Source organism: Oryzias latipes, chromosome 7 (assembly GCF_002234675.1).
Source record: "Oryzias latipes chromosome 7, ASM223467v1".
Lineage (NCBI taxonomy): Eukaryota > Metazoa > Chordata > Actinopteri > Beloniformes > Adrianichthyidae > Oryzias > Oryzias latipes.
Window position 1 is genome coordinate 5,825,083 of NC_019865.2, and position 20,362 is coordinate 5,845,444.

Below are 20,362 nucleotides of genomic sequence, written 5' to 3' on the forward strand. Positions count from 1 at the left end.
TATATTTGTAAAAACACGCAATATATTCCCTCTTTTTGTTTAGCTGATGTTCACTTATTCGTGGACAATTTGGATTTAGAAGTTTCTGATGTATGTATATATATACATACATCTCCTTTGTTGAACTTCTTTTTAAATTACTTTTTTGTAAAACTTATTTTAAGTCTCTTTAACAAACAAAAAACAACAATTTGTTGAAATATTGCCAATTTTTTTTATTTTAAGTTATCTCTTGCATTGCATCTCTCAATTTTTGACTTTTTCTCCTTCAGCCATTGTTGTTATTCCATATTCCTGATTACCGGTAAATGTTTATTCCAGCATGACTAAACAAATAAAGTTTTATTTAAAAAAAAATGAAAAAATAGCTGCATTTACACACCCTAACCTCCTGGTGGCAGTAGAACAGATACAATGTTTCTGTTCTACCAAAGTTCTACCAAAGAAGAAGACAGCTGAATCCTCAGTATCGGCAATGTAGGCGACACAGCTGACTGTAAAAAAAAAAAAACCTTGAAAGATCTTCATTTTGTAGCCTTTGTTCGTTAGTTTTTCCTGTTTTTTCTTATTTGGGTGCTTTATTTAAAGAACACTGATGTCACACAGATTTCCGAGTGAGTTCCTTTTTTTCACGTGTAATAAAATAGGTTTTACTGGATTCTGAGTTAGCTTTTACGTCAAAAATAGACACTATATGACAGTCTGTATTGGCTTTAGGAGTGTCAGTCGAAAAACAGTTAATCTCTTTCAAAGCCAGACGAACTGTTAAAAAGGTTTATAAGAGCAGCTGCTAAACCGCTGTGTTGAAAACTTAAAAACGCGCCGATAGATCTTTAACTTAATCAACTTCGGAGCAGCTTCTGCTTGAAAAGTTTATGTTTAGTGTCAACATTTCGCAACGTGGTTCCTCTTTTGTCTGGTTTTGCTAGAGATTGGCGAGGAAATCAGTAACCCTCGTCAACATTGAGCTTCTATTTCCTCAATCTGAGATTTAAATCTTATTTCAAGAAATGCATGTTTAAAAAAGTCTTAACTGAACAGTAGTTCTTTAAATTGTAAATAAACAGTTTAACCTGTTTTGGCCCCAAAAAAACGTATCCCTGACTTTAATTAGCTGGAAAAGCTGACATTTTAAAGGAAACAAAGACTGTTCGGATGAAAAAGGTGTATTTTCTTTCTTAAACAAAGGATGGTTTAGTTTTTCTGTCCCTGATGAATCCAGACATTCCTCGTGGCTTCATAGTTCTGCTTCAGTTCTTATTTTCTTCCTCGTCCCAAAGCAGAACTTGGATTAGTTTACAGTTTACCGTAATCCTAACATCAAATCTGTTTGTTGTTGTTGTTTTTTTTTTTATACTCCCCAGCGTGGCATTATGGGATGTAGCAGAGGATGCAGAGCTGTGACCTCTGGACTGTAAGTTTTTGTCCTGGGCAGCTGAGCCAGGTTGTCCTGAATGGCGTGCCCGCTTCAGTTTGTCTGCCGGACGACCCGCACCGTTGGGCTGGTCCTCTTTTACTATGTCTTCTCTATAGGCATCACCTTCTACAACAAATGGCTGATGAAGGTGAGATGGAGCGCAGCAGCATGTCAGACGCCGTGGATGATAACCAACAGAAGTTTCATCTGCTCCTTTGCTTCTTCTCACTCAGGGTTTCCATTTTCCGATCTTCATGACGCTGGTCCATTTAGCCGTCATCTTCGGCCTGTCGGCTCTGACGCGGTCCATCTTGCAGCTGTGGACTGGGAAACCCCGCGTTGTTCTGAAATGGGCGGTTTACTTCAGAAAAGTGGCTCCCACAGGTGAGAAACTCTGCTACAGAGGATGAAGAGGATCAATAAAAGCCCCTTATCATGTCAATAAAGCACGACCAAAGTCCAGACTAGGGATAATACATTGACCTCAATGAATACTTGAAAATACACGTTGCAAGCAGATTGTACATCATTTTTACAGGAAAAACACCATCTCTGTTGAAGATAAACAAAAAAAGGAAGATAATCTGCTGATAACCATTTCAGTCTGTTTGGTTTTCGGTTCCTAAATGCTCATCAGCGACTGTTAGTGTCCAGAATCCACTCCGTCGTGAATGGCAATATCCAGTCGCAGCTTGATATCATTTCTTCTTAAACAAGGTCCAGGTCACAGCCAGATCTCCTCCTCACCCCTCTGAACAGACATTTGTTATCCAGGATGGATTCCTGCAGGAAATGCACGTCCATTAGAGTGCTGTCTACTCTCAGCACAAAACTGCCCTCGTTAGACCTTTTTTTCCTGACTGACTGCTGGATTCAGGATGCAGATGAAATCCTTTTCTGGGCTTTACATGTATGGAAGCAAACTGCTGTCATGGCACAGACCTGCTGCAGTTTGAGCCTTTCAACCAGCAAGCGCACTTGTTGATTTTTGCTCAGCATGTTTCTGTTTTCCAAAAGTCCTCTTTTGAGTTGTTTTCATCTGCAGCCATGGCAACAGCGCTGGATATCGGACTTTCCAACTGGAGCTTCCTCTTCATCACCATCAGCTTGTAAGTTGGCAGCTTTGAAAAAAGGATCCGTTCCGGCAGGGACGGTTTATCGGAACGGAGTTCACCGTCCGTCACGTTCCTGAGCTTCTTCTCTGTCCTTCAAAGATACACCATGACCAAGTCTTCTGCGGTGCTCTTCATCCTCTTCTTCTCCCTCATCTTTAAACTTGAGGAGCCGGTGAGTGACCCTAACAAACTAACAGCAGGAAATAAGATGTTTAATCAAATTAAAAGTGTGAAGTTTTTTGTAGCTTTGATTATTCTGCAGTCATTTAACAAACGGTTTCTGTATTTTTGTGAAAGAACTTTACTCATGGATGACAGGTTAAATCTAAATTTATAGAATCAAATACAGAAACAATTACAATGAACAGTAAAGCCTGTGATCAGACCTAAATCCTCCTTTTGAATTGTCTGGTGATGACATTGGAAATGTCCAAGAGCCTTTCCACTTCAGGGGTTGACATAGCCCAGAAATTTGCACTGGCCCACAGGGCCAGTAGTTTTTGAAAGTTACTGGCCCGACACCGCGCACAGCGAGACCCGCCGCTCCGCAGGTGCTTGCAACTTTAGGGGGGGTCCGGGGGCATGCCCCCCCGGAAAATTTTAATATGGTGCAATTTGGTGCATTCTGGTGACATCTAGCACTTATTTATACACTTTTCAATGACTGAAAATAGAGCATATCAAACTTAAATCTGCTCTAGTCTGTTTCAGATGTTTTGAAGAGAGCGCTGCAGTGTAGTAGTTAACACTAGTTAAGAAGTTTTCATGCTGCTTCTAATCACTGCTATTTCACATTTGTTCCTAATCAATAGTTAAGAAGTTTTATTGACTTTTTTGCCCTGACTGCCTTAAGATTCTGCTTTTTGTTACTGTTGCAAAGTTACATTTACTTTTTAGTTACTTTAGTTAACTAATTAAATAAAATAATTGAAAAATTAAATACAATTAAATTACTGAGATCATTCAGCTAACTAGAAATACTTACTGCTTACAGTGTTGTAAAGAAAAACAAAATTAAGTAGTTTGACCTTATACTCCATTTGAGTCTGAGATTCAGGTATTTTGAGTTGCCTTTGATTCTTTGACATTCAGCTTAAAGCTTAGTGCATACAGTTTCATCTTCAATGCATTCATTAAATATCTTGCTGTCCATACTACTAATTAATAACTACTAACATATTCCTATCTATTCCTGCCATGTCTTCCACATCTCTGACATGCTTCAGTCTCTCTTCAGTGACGGTGTTGGATTTATGATCATCGCGGTGAAAAACCACCAGGGGGCGCGCTGATATGTGTGTCAGTTTAAATATATCTGCCTAAAATGTAATAATAACCCACTGGCTTGTTCCTTCGTTGTTGCTGTTTAACATTGTTTAGTATTGAATTGTTACATTCAATAAAGTTTGAAAAAAAATTGAGTGAGCGCGTGCCGCGTGGTGCTCGGCAGTGACAGCCGCGCGCAGGCGGGAGAGGAGGAGAAGAATGATAAAAGGTTTCCCATAGAAACCCTTGAAGTCTGAACACAGGACTAGCAGAAAAAGTGAATTATAGAGACGAGGTAAATCTACACGTTTTCGCAAAATATACTTCATTGTAAAAGGTGAAAAATGTATTAATTGTTAGATATTTTAGTGGCCCAAGCGGACAAGTAAAAAGTAAAGTCTTGTGGTCCGTACTGCTCGAAAAACAGGACCGGGCCAGCGGACAAATGGCTATGTCGAGCCCTGCACTTCCTGTGTGATGCAGCTTTCTGAAGTCTAATTCCATTCAGTCACATTGCTCAGTTTTTACGCCAATAAATACATCAAAGTCTTTTGTTCATCAGTAAAACTCATGTTTCTTTTAAAATAAACCTTCAGGACACACACATATGAAAGCTCAGACCCGCTCAGTGGACCTGTGGTAGAGTGTCTGGCCTGAGGCTAGACGGTCGTGAGGTCAAACCAATGTGACAAATCCTGGGACTTTATCTTTAAAGACTCACTCTGATGAAAACAGTGTTTTTTATTTTTTCTACATGGTCTTGTGGCATTTTATGGACGAGAAAAGTTGGCTAAAAATTCCATTTCTGAGCTTTTCTTTATTTAAAACATTGTGAATCAGGAGCAGACCCAAAAAAGTTTTTTTTGTGACATAGAAAATACTCTGGACGGGTCACAAGCTCCTTTCTCAGAGCTCTAAGCAACAGCGAGGATGAGGCAGGCCGGATGTCTCCAGAAAATGACAGTTTTTTTATTTTATTTTGGCTAAAAACGGCACAATCATAAGAAACAAAACAAAAAAACACTTTAACAATACATCAGCTCCCATCAATCACACTGTTTGATCCTTGGCTTTGTTCATCCAGAACCCCTTCCTGATCCTGGTGGTCCTGCTCATCTCCACCGGGCTCTTTATGTTTACGTTCCACTCAACCCAGTTCAACATGGAGGGCTTCGTCATGGTGCTGCTGGCAGCCTTCATCGGAGGAATCCGCTGGACCCTCACACAGCTCCTCATGCAGAAAGCTGAGCTGGGTCAGTCTGGTGGCTCTATAAAAACAGTTGCTTTTAACCTGAAACGGGAGGAGTTATCCCTCATGACGGCTCTTCTTCTTTCTTTGTCTCTTTCAGGCCTTCAGAACCCAATCGATGCCATGTACCACTTACAGCCTCTGATGTTTCTGGGTCTTTTCCCTCTCTTTCTGTACAATGAAGGTGAGTCCAGCTTCCAAACGTCTTCACTGAGGCGCTCCAGCTGTGAGTGAGGAGGAGCGAGTTTGTAAGCACAGCGGTTCTGCTCCGTTCTGGGCTCACAAGCTCTGCTCCCAGCATTTATGGTATTCAGGTGACGTGAACGGGGGAACGGACAGATCTGAGCGCTCTTCATGGTGTTCTCTCTGCAGCTCTGAACCTCAGCATGTCGGAGAAGCTGTTCCGGGTGACTGAGCTCCGTCCTCTCCTGTATTCCCTCTTCACGCTGACCGTCGGTGGCCTGCTGGCCTTTGGTCTGGGATTCTCAGAGTTCCTGCTGGTCTCCAAAACCTCCAGCCTCACTTTGTCCATATCAGGAATCTTTAAGGTATTTCTGAAATGATCGTGTAAGTTCTGCTTGTTTTGGGGTTTTTTGTGTTAACAGTGGTCTCTCTTTTTGGCCATTTATTTTGGATTCCCTACTTTCCTGGTAATTCTGGTTTTCTTTAGCTCCTTTCCAGGGGTCTCCTTTAGAAAACTGGGTGTAGATTTGAGTGAAAAGCAGGGGGTGAGCAATTCAGGGCCACAAAGGCTGGTGTGTCTGCGTATTTTCCAGGTATCATTGCAATTCTCACGACTGATTTCTTAGATCAGGTGTGCCCAATCTATAAGAACAGGGATTTGCTGGAGAACAAGCAGGAGTGCAGCGCTCTGTTCCCACTCCTGCAGTATAGATATAAAGCATGGCTTCCACCTAAATGTGCAGCTGAAAGAAAATCACTCACAATTTACTCACTCTAGAAACACCAGAGTGTGCTTCCTTTCCCTGCCTGCATTTATCTGCAGAAGGAAGTCTTTGTTAGGGAGCCTCAGCTCTGACATTTCACAATAAAAGCATTTGACATCACAAGTTCTAAAGGAACAGTTTCAGAAGTTTAAACAGGAGTGAGTCTCTAAAATCCGGACAAACAACTGGATCTCTGCATGTTGTGCGCTAAAGTGTGCGTTATGCTGTAAAGTACCGGTAGGTGGTTCTCTGGGCCCAAATCAGAGTCGCCTTAAAGTGATGGAAAAGCCAGATTCAATATTTGAAAAGAAAAAAAAATGTAAACAGCTTTTGGACTCAAAAACGCACAATGTAAACTTGAAGAAATTGTTTGAGAAGAAAAAAGGAAATTTGAAACTTCAAAAACTAAAAAAACTATAAACCTAAATCAAGGAAGGCTATGTGACGGCAGCAATGAGGGCATGTCTGTACTTTGACCAATTCCCCAAATCTGGGCGTCCGAATGTGTGTCTTTGCGCAGTTACGCCTTTTTCCTTTTTTGAAATTAACCTCCACTTTGTTTCATTTAACTGAGAGAAAATGTCAGTCAGCAAAACCTACCGTAAGTAATGAAGTATCAGGGGTTTCTGTAGTCCAGTAATTGTAATTAATCTCCGAAATTTGATCTGTAGTTCGTTACGTTCCTGCTTTACTGTCAAAAGTAATTAAATTACAGTAATTCATTACTTTGTAATCCGTTTCCCCCAAAACTGTGAACAGTAGTGATGATTTGGTTGATTTGGTTTTTCAATATTTCCTTCAGGTTTACAATGTGTCCCTTTCGAGTTTACAACTGTTTTCAAATGTCCCGTTTTGTGTTTTTAATCTAATCAGAAATTTTCGGTCCCTTTAAACTGACTCTGATTTGACCCAAATACCTATGAATGTAAAAGATCTGGAAAGTCCCACCCTTCACCACCCTTCACAGCCCCACCCTTCACTTCAAGGTAAACTGCTTTCTGGACTGTAGGACTGTAGTTACTGTTTGTATGTCAGGCTTCAGATTTACCCGACATTCAGCTTGTTTGTTTGTTCTGCTGTCCACGTGCAGGAGGTGTGCACGCTGCTTTTGGCTGCATCCCTGATGGGAGACGAACTGAGCATGCTCAACTGGCTGGGATTCGCTGTGTGTCTTTGCGGCATCTCATTACATGTGGGACTAAAAACGTATTACTCCAAAAGTAAGAGCTGCTTTTTTTAATGTTTTTTTTAAATTAAAAATCAATCCTTCAGCACCTCTCAAAAAGCAGACGAATGACAGAATGTGTGGAGGGAAGCTTTTTTTTATACACAAACATGGCAAATGAACTCTTTACAAGTCTTTAAGGTCTAAGCTGCAGAAGTTTTGATATACAAAGATTTAAAACAAGAAATAAATCATAGGAAAAGTAAGAGAGAATCAATCTAAATAGACTGAAGTCAGATCCATCTTAGGGCATTTTTACTTTCAATTTTAACAAAAAAATAAAATAAAACAAGATCATGTATAAAGTACATATTTATAATTATCATATTATTGTATAGGAATAGTACCTTTTTGTCTTGAACAAAAACACTCAACTTTATGTACTTAAAAGTAAATAATGTCATTTCATTTTTTTAACCAATAAAACACGGAAAGCTCAATAATTCTCCGACAGAGTTACAAAAATACCAAAAAGTTGTCTTAATTTCATTTTTGCTTAATGTGGAAAATATGGCCTTCAACAAATATTTTGGTGATCTGCAGTGCCCCCTAGTGGACAGATGAAACAAGTGCAGTACAGAAAAATTGTGTTGTATTATTTTCTATGACCAAAATGGCTTTAATAAAAAATAAGAGTTAAAAATGTTTTATGTACTTGTGCTTTTTATATTCTTTACATTTGTACTTAATGAATGTAATTTAAATATTTTTTATTTCCACGTTTCTCTGTTCATTCGTCTCTGCATGGGCTGTCATTTTCCTCTATATTCATACTGTATTACTTTCGAATCAGTCCATCTGGTCACAACCCACATCCTCTGGGATTCTATCCTTTGACTTCATCGAACGATTTTATATCTTTTTTTTAAATAAATAAAATGTAACAGATCAAAGTATTTTTCCATTTTTTTCTTTTCTTGCTATTTTATTTAAAGAAATCGTTTTGCTTCTGTTACTGTGTGTGTTTGAAGTAATGTAAGCGTTGTTTTCCGCAGATAAACTGCCGTCTCTGCAGCAGCACAACAGGAGCTCCAAGCTGGCGCTGCCGCTGTTACGGCAGGAAAGCGATCAAGACTCCACCACCGACGAAGACGAGGGTAAAGAGCAGGAAATGGTGCTAAACTGACGTCCCAACACGGAATCCTTCAGTTTTTACCTGCAGGTCTGAACACCAGAACATTCCGTCAGATGACGTCAGGAAACTGTTTCCTTCATCGACCTGCCTCTCAGGGACCCCCCCTTCTCAACACAGCATCCACTGTGGTTTACAAAGGGGGGGCCTTTTGGTACGAATGACGCGTGTTTGACAGTTAGAATATCTAAAACTCTTTGATTTAGTTTAATCTGAAAACTGTCCCAGGATGGGGAAAGACCCAGCTCTAAGACATTAGAGAAAAAGTTATACATGAAATACATTTGGATTCGTTTTTTTAGTTTTGCAGCCGGATTTGCAATCCTTTTTTAGGTTTGATAATTATTGATATTTAAATTTGTAAAACAGAGTGGTTGATCTGCAACACCATCAGTAAATCTGGAAATATGACAAACTTTGGTAAAGGACTTCCTGAATCAACGGGACTCAGTTTGAAGACTTATCTCCAAACTTACATGTTAACAGACGATCTGGTGATGTGTGAAATGTTTGTTAGCTTTGTGTCAGAGTAAAGCAGAAACATTCCTTTACTGCGTGTAACTGAAAGACCTTAAACATTTTCATTTAAAGACCTTCAAGTGCCTTATTTGCTGCTATCAAAACCATTTCTAAATACTGTTCAGAGGACATGAAAGGTTTTCTAAAGTTAATCACTAAGCTGGTATAATTTAATATTCAATCGTGATTTCGTTTTTTTTTTTTTTTTTTTAAGGAGTATGAGAAATAAAGAGATGAAAAGCTGAAGTGTCCTGACTTCTTTCTCCACACAAACTCTAATTTAAAAGCAGATTAAATCCATTAAGGTGTTACATTCTTCCCTAGATGCTAGACTTTCCTGAGGACTATTCTGACATTGTAAAAGTGAACCATCCCAAAAGGTAAAATTGCTTCTTTTGGAGAAAAAAAATAAACAGTTGAAATAAATAATCTGAGCAGTCGTTCAGTCAGAGAATGTGGAACTAAGATGTTGTTGATCCTGAAAACCTCTGCAGGTTCATGTGGGAGGAGAGAATGCATCAAGGCTCAACATATCAGGTTCACAGACTGAGTTACTATGGCAACTGATTGAATAAATACTGATGAATTTAAAATGAGAGATTGAGATAAAAATCCCATGTTTTTGACAGAATTTTTTTTTCTTTTTAACCGGACAGCCATGGTGCCTAAAAGCCAGACACAGGTCGAATTGGGTAATTGAAACAGGAATTTACAAACCCTTAAAAACACAAAATTATATTATTTTGTAAAGTTTTTTTTTGTATTGGCATCAAAATAACCTGCTAACTACATCAATTATGGTGTCCTTACCCAACCTGATATTAATGCTGTTCCTAACAACAATAAAAGTTTGTTAGTATTAAAAGTATTTCAGTAAGAGTCGGCTGAAGGGGCTGCGTGTGGATTTATGCTTGAAATCCCCAGAAACTCCTGCAGTGCCTTTGAAACAACAGTACCGATATGCGCCACATGAGGGCGCACTGCTCAAAATTCCTTTAACTTGTCCACTTCAATATAAAAGCGGGGCCTTTTATTTATAATAAAACTAAAAGAAAGTAAAGAAAAAATAAATATTACATTTGGAAAAAATATATATTTCAGCGTTTTACTGCATTAGTACATGTAAATGTGATGCCTCTTCTTCACAGACGTGTGTCGTCAAGCACTGTTGTGTTATTTTGAAATAACCGGAAATGAACCGGAAGCCGTCCTGTTGGTCTGCCGCGCGTGCTTCATCCGTTCTAGCTTGAGCAGCAGGATGGATGACACAGACGTTTGGCCAGAAATAGAAAAAGCAGCGACAGAGAAGAGGCGTGAACTGGTTCTTCACGGCCCCGCCATAGACGAGAGGGTCTCCTCCAACCAGGGACTCGACGCCTCCATCTACTCCTTAAAGCTGCTCAATTACCTGGAGGTTAGCCAGTGTCCGAGCTTGACGGAGATCCACGCGGACATCCAACTCCTGACGAACCTCCAGAGCCTCATCCTGTGCAGAAACAAGCTCGCCTCCATCCCGCACGTCATCGGCCGCCTCAAGGCTCTGAAGGTCCTGGACGTTTCGGTCAACAACCTCACGGCGGTACCGGAGGAGATCACCCAGCTGCCGGAGCTGAGGACTCTGAACGCCAGCTGCAACAGCCTGGAGCTTCTGCCGGATGGACTCAGCCGATGCTCTAAACTCTCCACCATCAACGTCTCCAAGAACCGCCTCACAGCCTTCCCCCCGGACCTCTTCTCCAGGGACCTGGAACTGCTCAGCTCCTTGGTGGCTTCTGATAACTGCATCCAGGAGCTCAGTGGAGACATTCATCAGCTCGCTGCTCTGAAGGTCTGCTCAGCTTCTGCTCAGCTTCTCACCTGACATCTTCTCCGTGTTCTCCAGACGGCTGGCGTCTTCTCCAGACATCTGGCGTCTTCTCCAGACACCTGACGTCTTTGTCAGACACCTCAAGTCTTCTCCAGACATCTGGGGTCTTATCCAGACATCTGGAGTGTTCTCCAGACATCTGACGTCTTTTGCAGACACCTGACGTCTTCGTCAGACACCTCAAGTCTTCTTCAGACACCTGACGTCTTATCCAGACATCTGGCGTCTTCTCCAGACATCTGGCGTCTTCTCCAGACATCTGGAGTGTTCTCCAGACATCTGACGTCTTTTGCAGACACCTGACATCTTCGTCAGACACCTGACGTCTTCGTCAGACACCTCAAGTCTTCTTCAGACATCTGGCGTCTTCTCCAGACATCTGGGGTCTTCTCCAGACACCTCAAGTCTTCTCCAGACATCTGGCGTCTTCCCCAGACACCTGACATCTTCGTCAGACACCTCAAGTCTTCTCCAGACACCTAGCGTCTTCTCCAGACATCTGGCGTCTTCTCCAGATATCTGGCGTCTTCCCCAGACACCTGACATCTTCGTCAGACACCTCAAGTCTTCTCCAGACACCTAGCGTCTTCTCCAGACATCTAGAGTCTTCTCCAGACATCTGGCCTCTTCTTCAGACACCTGACGTCTTATCCAGACATCTGGAGTCTTCTCCAGACATCTGGCGTCTTCTCCAGACATCTGGCCTCTTCTCCAGACATCTGGCGTCTTCGTCATACACCTCAAGTCTTCTACAGACACCTGACGTCTTCTCCAGACACCTGACGTCTTCTCCAGACACCTCAAGTCTTCTCCAGACATCTGGGGTCTTCTCCAGACACCTGACGTCTTATCCAGACATCTGGCCTCTTCTCCAGACATCTGGCGTCTTCGTCATACACCTCAAGTCTTCTCCAGACACCTGACGTCTTCTCCAGACACCTGACGTCTTCTCCAGACACCTCAAGTCTTCTCCAGACACCTGACGTCTTCTCCAGACACCTGACGTCTTCTCCAGACACCTGACGTCTTCTCCAGACACCTCATGTCTTCTCCAGACATCTGGCGTTTTCTCCAGACACCTGACCTTTTCGTCAGACACCTCATGTCTTCTCCAGACACCTGGGGTCTTATCCAGACATCTGGCGTCTTCTCCAGACATCTGGCCTCTTCTCCAGACACCTGACGTCTTATCCACACATCTGGAGTCTTCTCCAGATGTCTGACGTCTTTTGCAGACACCTGACATCTTCGTCATATACCTCAAGTCTTCTCCAGACACTTGACCTTTATGTCAGACACCTCATGTCTTTTCCAGACACCTGACGTCTTCTCCAGACATCTCATAGCTTCTCCAGACAACCCATATCTTTTGGGGTTGTTTATTTGTGGCTATAAATACCATCATTGAATGGATTATTGATCTTTCTTTCTTTTTTAGCGTTGGTTGGTCATACGTCTCAGATCTAGTGCCCAATGGTTTGTTCAGAACATTTATTCTGCAGGGGTCAAAGAACTGTTTTGAGGTGATCAAAGCTAATATTTTTGTAGGCACTTTTTATTTGAAGAACTTCTGAAAAAATGCCTCAGAGGCCACATCATTGGGTGGGGGTTGCTCTGCGCCAACAACTTAGTGGCTGGTTTCTAATGTGCTGCCGTCCTGCAGAAACTATATCCTAGAAATCCACTGGTTTTATGATTTTGGCAAAAAAAAAATCAATAAAACAGCATAAATCATAATGAAAAGATCACTGCAAACATTTAAAAAAAAATCAAAAGATGATCGGAGTGGTTTTTAAATATCAAACTAAGAACCCCTTTTTATCGTCACAATCCGCTGAGCTGCTTTTGTTCTCTCTGAAGGTTCTGGACCTCGCCAACAACAAGCTAAATGAGATCCCCTGGAATCTGAGCGACTGCCCCAAATTAAAGGAAATCAACTTCAGAGGCAACAAGCTGAGTGACAAACGTCTGGAGAAGATGGTCAACGGCTGCCAAACCAAGTCCATCCTGGAGTACCTGAGAGGGAAGGGGAGAGAACGACAGGCTGAGGAGGGAGGTGACGCAGACGGAGGACGCCGGGCCGACAAGAAGAAAAAACAGCAGCAGAGGAAGATGAAGGAGAAGGTGGAAGAGGACCCGGAGGAGGTGGAGGAAGTGAGGAAGATGGTGGTGAGGGTCCTGCATGTCTCAGACGCCCCCACAGCTCTCACAGTCCAAGTGAGCGCTGAGGTGAAAGATGTTCGGCCGTACCTGGTGTGCTGTTTGGTTAGAGGCATGAACCTGAAGCCTGGGAATTCCCTGAAACGCTTTCTGGTGGCTCAGGTAAAAAAAAAAAACCTCCCACAAGTGTCTGAAATCAAAGGCTTGAGTGAAAAGGTAACCTGTGCTTCCAGATGAAACTCCACGATGACTTGTGCGGCAAAAGAACCATTGCAACCATCGCTACTCATGACGCGGAGCTTCTCAAAGGGCCGCTCGTGTACGCCGTCAAGACCCCCACCCAGCTGAAGGTACGCTGCTGCACGGAGACTGGATGGCAGCGTGTGCCGCCGCCCCTCACCTGCAGTTGTGTGTTTGTTGCTCCTGAGCAGGTTGTGCCGCTGGGTCGGAAGGAGATGACAGCAGTGGAGCTGATCAGACTGCTTCAGTTAGAGGCGGACGAGCTGAGGAAGCAGAAGAAACGGCAGAACGTCACAGGCCTTCACAAGTCAGTACCTCCTGGATATGACCCAGGAAGGATTCTCTCCAAACTGGATTTTTTTGTATAAAAGATGTGGAAAAAATGTTCTGTCACATCAGTGTGTCTGTGGCTTTTTGCTGCGTTTGTCTGAACACACAAAGAAACCCAGAAATTTGCTGTTTCAAACAAAACGTAGGAGGCAGCATTTCTGCCTTTTTTCTATTGAATCAGTGAAATAGGATAGAATTTGTTGTTACGGTCTCAGGGTCCAAATGTCAACACCAGAACAAACAGAAGACAAAGAAAATATCAGTGAATCACAGTTTTCCCACTTGCTAAAACACCAAGTGTCGTTCTCTCAACCAGTGAATCAATTGCTTTAATGACCCACTCTGATGAAAATCATGTTTCTGGTGTTTTTAACATGTTCTCGTAACATTTTACTTATGATAGATGCATATATATAAAGAAAATTAAGCTTAAAAGTGCATTTCTGAGTTTGTCTTTATCCAAATCGTTGTAAACTAGGAGCAGATGAAAAAATGCAGTTTTTCACGTACATCTTTGTTTTCCTCCGGAAATCGCTGCTGTTGTTGTTAGGTTTGGGATGGGGGGGGGCTGTAAGCTAGCAGGAGAGTATGCTAACAAAGGGATGATGAGAATCTCAGGGGAGGCTGTGCCAACAGTCCCACCCACAACTCAGTGGCGAGTTTCTGATGAACTCCTGCCGCTCTGCAGATACTATGTCCTACAAAAAATGCCACAGTTTGTTTTTATTTTGCGTAAAAGCGGCACAATCATAATTAAGAGACCACTGGGGACTGTTTTACAATAGATCAGAAGATGATTGGGAATTAAAGGGCATGCAAAAGCGTCCATACCAGTACCTCCAAAAAGGACTGGTAATGAAGATTACTGTGGCTGAAATGGATGAGATTTATAATGATTTTATTTATTGAATCCCCAAGAGTTTTATAAAACCACAGAAAAAATGTCTAAAAGAGTGTCAGGTGCAACACCAGTGAACATCAGTGGCGCTGCTCCACCAAGGGTTTATCTTTTAAAGAAAACCCTGAGGACCTCGTGCAGCCTCTGCATTGCTAGATAACCTATAATAAAGGAAACCTTATATTTTATTTTTTTTTGTCTTTGTAAGTTCATTTGTTTTCTTGACAGATACCTGCAGCTTCTGCAGGGAAAACCTCAGTATCCCTGCCTGGTTGATGCAGAGGGAGATGTGATCTCCTTCCCACCCATCACCAACAGTGAGAAGACCAAGGTGTGATCATTAGAAAGCGCTGCTTTTATTCTGGTGGATGTTTTGTCCACACTGATATTGTAAGAAATTAAAGTGCCAATCTTCTTTTTTTTTACGTTGTTTCTTTTAAATTCTATATTGTTGTCTTATTTAGGATGAAGATAAAATATCAACACATATTCGTTTTCTTTACAGATCAAGAAGACGACTAAGGAGCTGTTCTTAGAAGTAACGAGTGCAACCAGCCTGCAGACCTGCAAGGATATTATGGATGCTCTTATTGTGGTAAGACACTATTTTTATGTTGCATACATGCTAGGGGAGTTTCATTTGTTATTTGCATGTTAATAGCATCTTTTATTACTAAAGTTTTTTGAGAAAATATTAACAACATTATAAAATATAAAAGTTTAATTTGCCTGATTATTATGTTTAAAAAAAAGATAATTTAGAAGAGGCTTGCTGTGTATTTTATTTTGTAAATATAAACAAACCTGCTGCATTTTGATGCACCCAGTTTATCATTTTTACTAAAGATGCTGCATTTTCCTTTCACCTTCCTTAATGTACAACGTCTGTCTGCCCAGAAAATGGCAGAGTTGAACAAGTTCACCGCAGAGCACCAGGAGGAGGTGGGGTCAGACGGGGAAGTCGACGCTGCACCAAATCCCTCCCCCAGTTCAGAAACCTCCAGTCAGCTGGTGGTCCAGCAGCTCCGCACTGTTGACCAGGACGGGAACCTCAAGGTGACCTATCCATCCAAGACCGACCTCTCTGACCACATCAGCAACTTGACTGTCATCTGGTAGTTCTAAAGTTGTTGTTTTTTGTTCTGGAATAATTTCAAATGTAATTACATCGAAGAGCCACAATAAAAGCAAATAAATAAATGGGGATAAAGTTGTGAAATTCTGAGAGAAAAATCAGAAAATTATGAGATCCGTCCAAATTCTACAAGAAGAAAGTCATGAAATTATAAGAAAGTCAACATTTTACAAAAATAAAGTTGTAAATTTGTTATATAAAAATTTTACATTGATAAAGTTATGCTTTTTCAAAAGTAAAGTTGTAATTTCATGAATATAAAGTTGTACATTTACGGAAACAAAGCAGATTCATTGAGATTGTTGAGCTGTGTGACATGCATCCGATTTTCTTGGAATTGTGTGCAACAGAAAATAAACAATGATGGCTACTCTTTGTGGAAATGTTTTAAAAGATACAGAGGGACCAAAAAGTATTTAGTCAACCACCAATTGTGTTCTCCAACTTAAAAAGATGAGAGGAAGAATTTTCATCATACGGACACCTCAACTATGAGAGACAAAATAAAAAAATCCAGAAAACCTCATTGTTTGATTTTTTTTTTTTAAAGATTATTTTGCCTAGCCTGTCTCCAGATCTCAATCTTTGGAGGGAGTTGAAAGTCTGTGTTGCCCCCCAAAAGATAACTGCTCTAGAGGAGATCTGCATGGAGTAATGGGCCAAAAATACCAGCAACAGTTTGTAAAGACCTTCTGAAGACTTAGAGAAAACGTTTGACTGCTGTCATTGCCAACAAAGTGTACACAGTGCTCACCCGCTTATTCGCGGTTTCACCGATCAGTCGTAGGCCTCCTCCAGTTTATCAAGAACCCATCTCCATATTCGCATATTTGCAAGTGTCTCTGGTCCCGAACCCCCCCAAATATGACAAGCAAGAGTTGTATGTTAAACAGACATGTCAAACGAAAAACTAAATGATGTATTCATATATTTTTTATTTTGCTTTAATGCATACGTTTCTGATTGACAGTTATCTTACCCCATAGAATTCTTTTATATATTAACTTGTTGAAACTGATAGCATAGTTTTAGCAGACTTGAATTTTGTTACATGTAGCGGTACTCAATGACTCATCTGTTCTTTGAAAAAAGTTTGTCACGTCCATTTTTTTTATTTTTAAAACCTGGTGGATAATTTCTGATTAACTATTGCCGCTCTGCAGAAATTATGTCCAGTAAAAGGACACAAGTTTTTGGATTTTGCCTAAAAATGACAATCATAATTAAATGAGGTTTTTACAATAGATCAAAAGATGATCCGGATGGGACTTGAACAAAATCAATCAATTTTAATACCACTTTGGAAGGCGTGAAAGATAAATGAGTTGAAATCATTAATTTTCTAATATTGTTAAGAATCTTTATGTTGTTAAAATATATGGTTGAGTTGATAAAGTCAGGCAACATAAACATGGATCAAAATGAGAGTTTTCTATTGAATCACTGTTGGTCCCATGTTAAATAATGTTAACTGTCAGTCACATACACAACAAATTTGGTCTTTTTCTGTTGCTGTAGACTTGTTGCTTCCAATTAAGGTAATAATGGTGGATCCCTTTTCCTCTACATGCAAAAATGTGGAGATGGCGGCATTAGCATGAATACAAAGCCATTACTCAGTCCATGCAGAGATGTTGATCAGTGTTCTTACCACAGTGCAGCTTGGCCTTATCATTTTCACATGTAATATCTACTTCTGTCAAATGAACAGAAACAGATCTGTCATTAGATTTCCCTGAAGTTGTTTTGCTGCTTCACTGCTTTGCAAACATGTCACTTACCTGCTGCTAAACAAGTGAAGTCGGTCTGGAGGTATTTGAAGGTCCCCCTGCAGGGATCTGGGTTGCGAACATCACTCATTCGAACCTCACACTTCTGCTTCATCTCACATCTAAAGAGAGAAAACATGCTCAAGATCTTTTAAGAACTGACGATGTTGCTTTTTCTTCTCCTATTTTGACATTCTCCTAAACTCAGATACAGACTATTTCAGATAATTGGATTTTTTTTCACTGACTTAAATAAAGAAACTATAAAAAAAAACTCAATTGTTTGTGAAAGTTGTACCTGTCTTTGATAAAACCAAGAGTACCACTTTGGGAGCAGGATGTGTCGGCAAGCTGCCCTGAAGGCCTGTTTTGGCTGCAGGTGTTTCTGTCTGCACGCCCATACAGGGCTGAATCCGCGCTGATCACTTCATTTCCTGTTTCAGAGATAAGTTATGATCAGGAGAAAGCTGTCAGAACACATTTAAAAGGTTTTAGTTTGATAAGAGAAATGAATGTTAATTCTGTTACAATAAGAAAAACATTTACTATTTTTAACAGTAAAAGCAGTAAAATTATGGAAGTCTATATTAAAATTATAGTTCATATTTCATAAAACTATGCTTACTTTTGCACTTCAACTTGTGGATTCTGTCGTTTTCACAGGTGACAACAGTTTCAGTAGAAACACCTGAAAGGGGACAAATATGTCACTAAAGCAAAGGTCTGTTAGTTGTACATAAAGTTTAGTTCAATCTCACCTGATGCCATGAACAAGCAGACGGCTGCCAGCACTAAGACTTACAAAAAACAGTTTTCCTGTTATTTTTTTTTATCTAAAATGAGACGCACAATATTACATTCAGACAATCTTCCTCAGGAATGAATCCGTTCACAGGTTGAAGTCATAAATCGTTCATCCACTTACACATTGTGGTGCTGAGTCTGTAGGGCAGCATGGTTCCTGAAGATCCAGACCGATGATGCTGAAGTCAGAGAAGCTGTAGTATCTATACTGCTGGGTCAAGATAAAAAACCCAAACATCGTTGATAAAGTGAACTTAAACGTAAAACAAAGAGATGTATTTTGTTAAAACTGATAGCATAGTTTTAGCAGACTTGAATTTTTCTGCACATGTTCAATGACTTATCTGTGCTTTGAGAAAAGTTTGTCACATCCATTTTTTCAATGAGTGTTAAAGCTTCAGCAAAAACTGTGACACCTAGAAATCTGCAATTTTGCAATAAAAAATTACTTTTGAAATACGAAGATATTACATGATATTACGTAGATATTACATGTGAAAATGTTAAGGCCAAGCTGCGCTGTGGTAAGAACAGTGATCAACATCTCTGCATGGACTGAGTAATGGCTTTGTATTCATGCTAATCTCCACATTTTTGCAGGTAGAGGAAAAGGGATCCGTGTCTTGAGTGCTTTATATGGACGTCGTAAGAGGACTGTCTGCCCTCACCCCTACCCCCAGACGCAAAATGTGGATTGCTCAAACCCAACTGGAGTAGTTGCTGAAAAGTAAGGGATGAATCCTGAAGAAGTCAAGATCCAATGTGTTGAACAACATACCCACAGAGAGCATGTTAAACTCATAAGACAGGAAGAGTACATGAGGATAGAAGCAATGCAGAGAAAAAGACCTCTGTAGAAGAAGGTAAAAAGAAAGATCTCTCTCACTTCTCTCCCTTTGGATTTATCAGATGTAACGGAAAACGCCGCTACAACATCAGAGCAAACAACTCCGTGTTTGGGGACCCCTGCGAGGGCACACACAAGTATCTGGAGGTGGCATTTATTTGCATCTGTAAGTGACTTCTGTTCATTGAGGAAAATATCAGTACAATTATCTATCATGTCATTTTTAAACCTCTTGTTTTTGATGCCACAGTGGCGAGTTCTTCATTCATTGCATTCCTGCCTCTTTTGCTTTTCAGAAACTAATTCTACTTAGGGAGTGTTGGCCTCCCGTCCGGCCTTCGCAGATTCGGGTGATTCAGGACGTCCAAAAATGAAATGTGCAGTTGGGAAACGAAAAGACACACAAGAGTTTGCATGAATTTTCAAACCTTTTGCAAAAGGGGAGAGGTGGAAAAACACGACCTGTTAGGCTCTGTGGCTGTCCGCTCTCTCTGGCCTCAAGGCAAAAAGGCTTTTTTTATTATTCAGTAAGGGAAGATGTAAACATACTAGATACGTCATTAAAATGGTGTGTTTTTGTCTAGTCTACCTACTGGTGACCTCGGCACATATTATCTGTTACTGAGGGCAGGAACCAAGCATATTTCTGCAGTACAATATACATGCATGTATAGAATCCATTAAATGCATAATAACAAAAACATAGACAATACAATAGAACCCCTGTAATGCATAATGAAAAGGTCATAGAAAATCATATGGAACCCCTGTTCACCTCAACAGGAGCAAACGTAACGGTGACGTGGAGGTAAAAACAAAACAGTCTTTTACAATTAAAAGCTTGCATTCACAGAATAAAAACATGTTTTTTTCTCTTTTGCAGATCCCATTGCTACTCCAGAGATTTCATGAAGTGAAATAATATTAACAAAAATTTGTTCCTGATATTGAAGGATCCTAATGAATATATACACAGATCTAGTAATTTTCATTTCTTTAATGAGTTTTTGCAGCTTTGCCAGGTTTTATCTAATTCAAATGACAAACATTTTTGTTATAAACTTCAGAAATTGAGTATATTTTTTTTTAATAACAATTTTCAAAAGGTAACAGCACAGCTTACCACTAGTACTACCTTAATTGGAAGTTGCAAGAAACAGAAAAGTGCCAAGACAGAACTCAGGGCTAGACTCAGATGCAGAGTTTAGAGATTTTATTCTCAGGTAAAGAATTTTGCTGTGGCAAGGGATAAGACCAAACACACTGGCACGGGACAAAAAGAGACCCAGGCTATTTAAGCCACGAGGGAGGGAATCACTGGTAAATACAAGCAGGTAGAATCAGACAGTCACACCTGTGAGGAAACACACCAGGGCAGGAAGTAGCAAGGCCTGAAACAAAAGGACAGTTGGTTTTTCAAAAATAAAACCGGAAGTGCAACA

The 20,362-nt window shown here is 40.6% G+C and overlaps 2 protein-coding genes across 5 annotated transcripts; both read left to right on the forward strand.

Annotated features, from left to right (window-relative positions):
• Positions 1 to 441: 441 nt before the first annotated feature.
• On the forward strand, positions 442 to 9,116 carry slc35c2 (solute carrier family 35 member C2). Of its 4 annotated transcripts, XM_020704467.2 has the most exons (11): positions 445 to 614; positions 1,365 to 1,414; positions 1,534 to 1,565; positions 1,651 to 1,801; positions 2,463 to 2,526; positions 2,632 to 2,704; positions 4,883 to 5,051; positions 5,148 to 5,231; positions 5,420 to 5,595; positions 7,085 to 7,214; positions 8,215 to 9,116. In XM_020704467.2, exons 3-11 carry the CDS (start codon positions 1,560 to 1,562, stop codon positions 8,343 to 8,345), a joined length of 984 nt encoding a protein of 327 aa, XP_020560126.1. In that variant the 5' UTR covers positions 445 to 614; positions 1,365 to 1,414; positions 1,534 to 1,559; the 3' UTR covers positions 8,346 to 9,116. The 4 variants fall into 4 exon arrangements, with proteins under 4 accessions (XP_020560127.1, XP_020560126.1, XP_004070362.1 ...); XM_004070314.4 differs by having other exon boundaries at positions 1,365 to 1,565; XM_020704466.2 differs by having other exon boundaries at positions 469 to 496; positions 1,365 to 1,565.
• A 412-nt stretch (positions 9,117 to 9,528) lies between these two features.
• Positions 9,529 to 16,021, forward strand: lrrc47 (leucine rich repeat containing 47). The gene is made up of 8 exons (XM_004070315.4): positions 9,529 to 9,562; positions 10,019 to 10,698; positions 12,598 to 13,059; positions 13,131 to 13,247; positions 13,329 to 13,444; positions 14,594 to 14,696; positions 14,871 to 14,960; positions 15,263 to 16,021. Exons 1-8 carry the CDS (start codon positions 9,529 to 9,531, stop codon positions 15,482 to 15,484), a joined length of 1,824 nt encoding a protein of 607 aa, XP_004070363.2. The 3' UTR covers positions 15,485 to 16,021.
• The last annotated feature ends 4,341 nt before the right edge of the window (positions 16,022 to 20,362 follow it).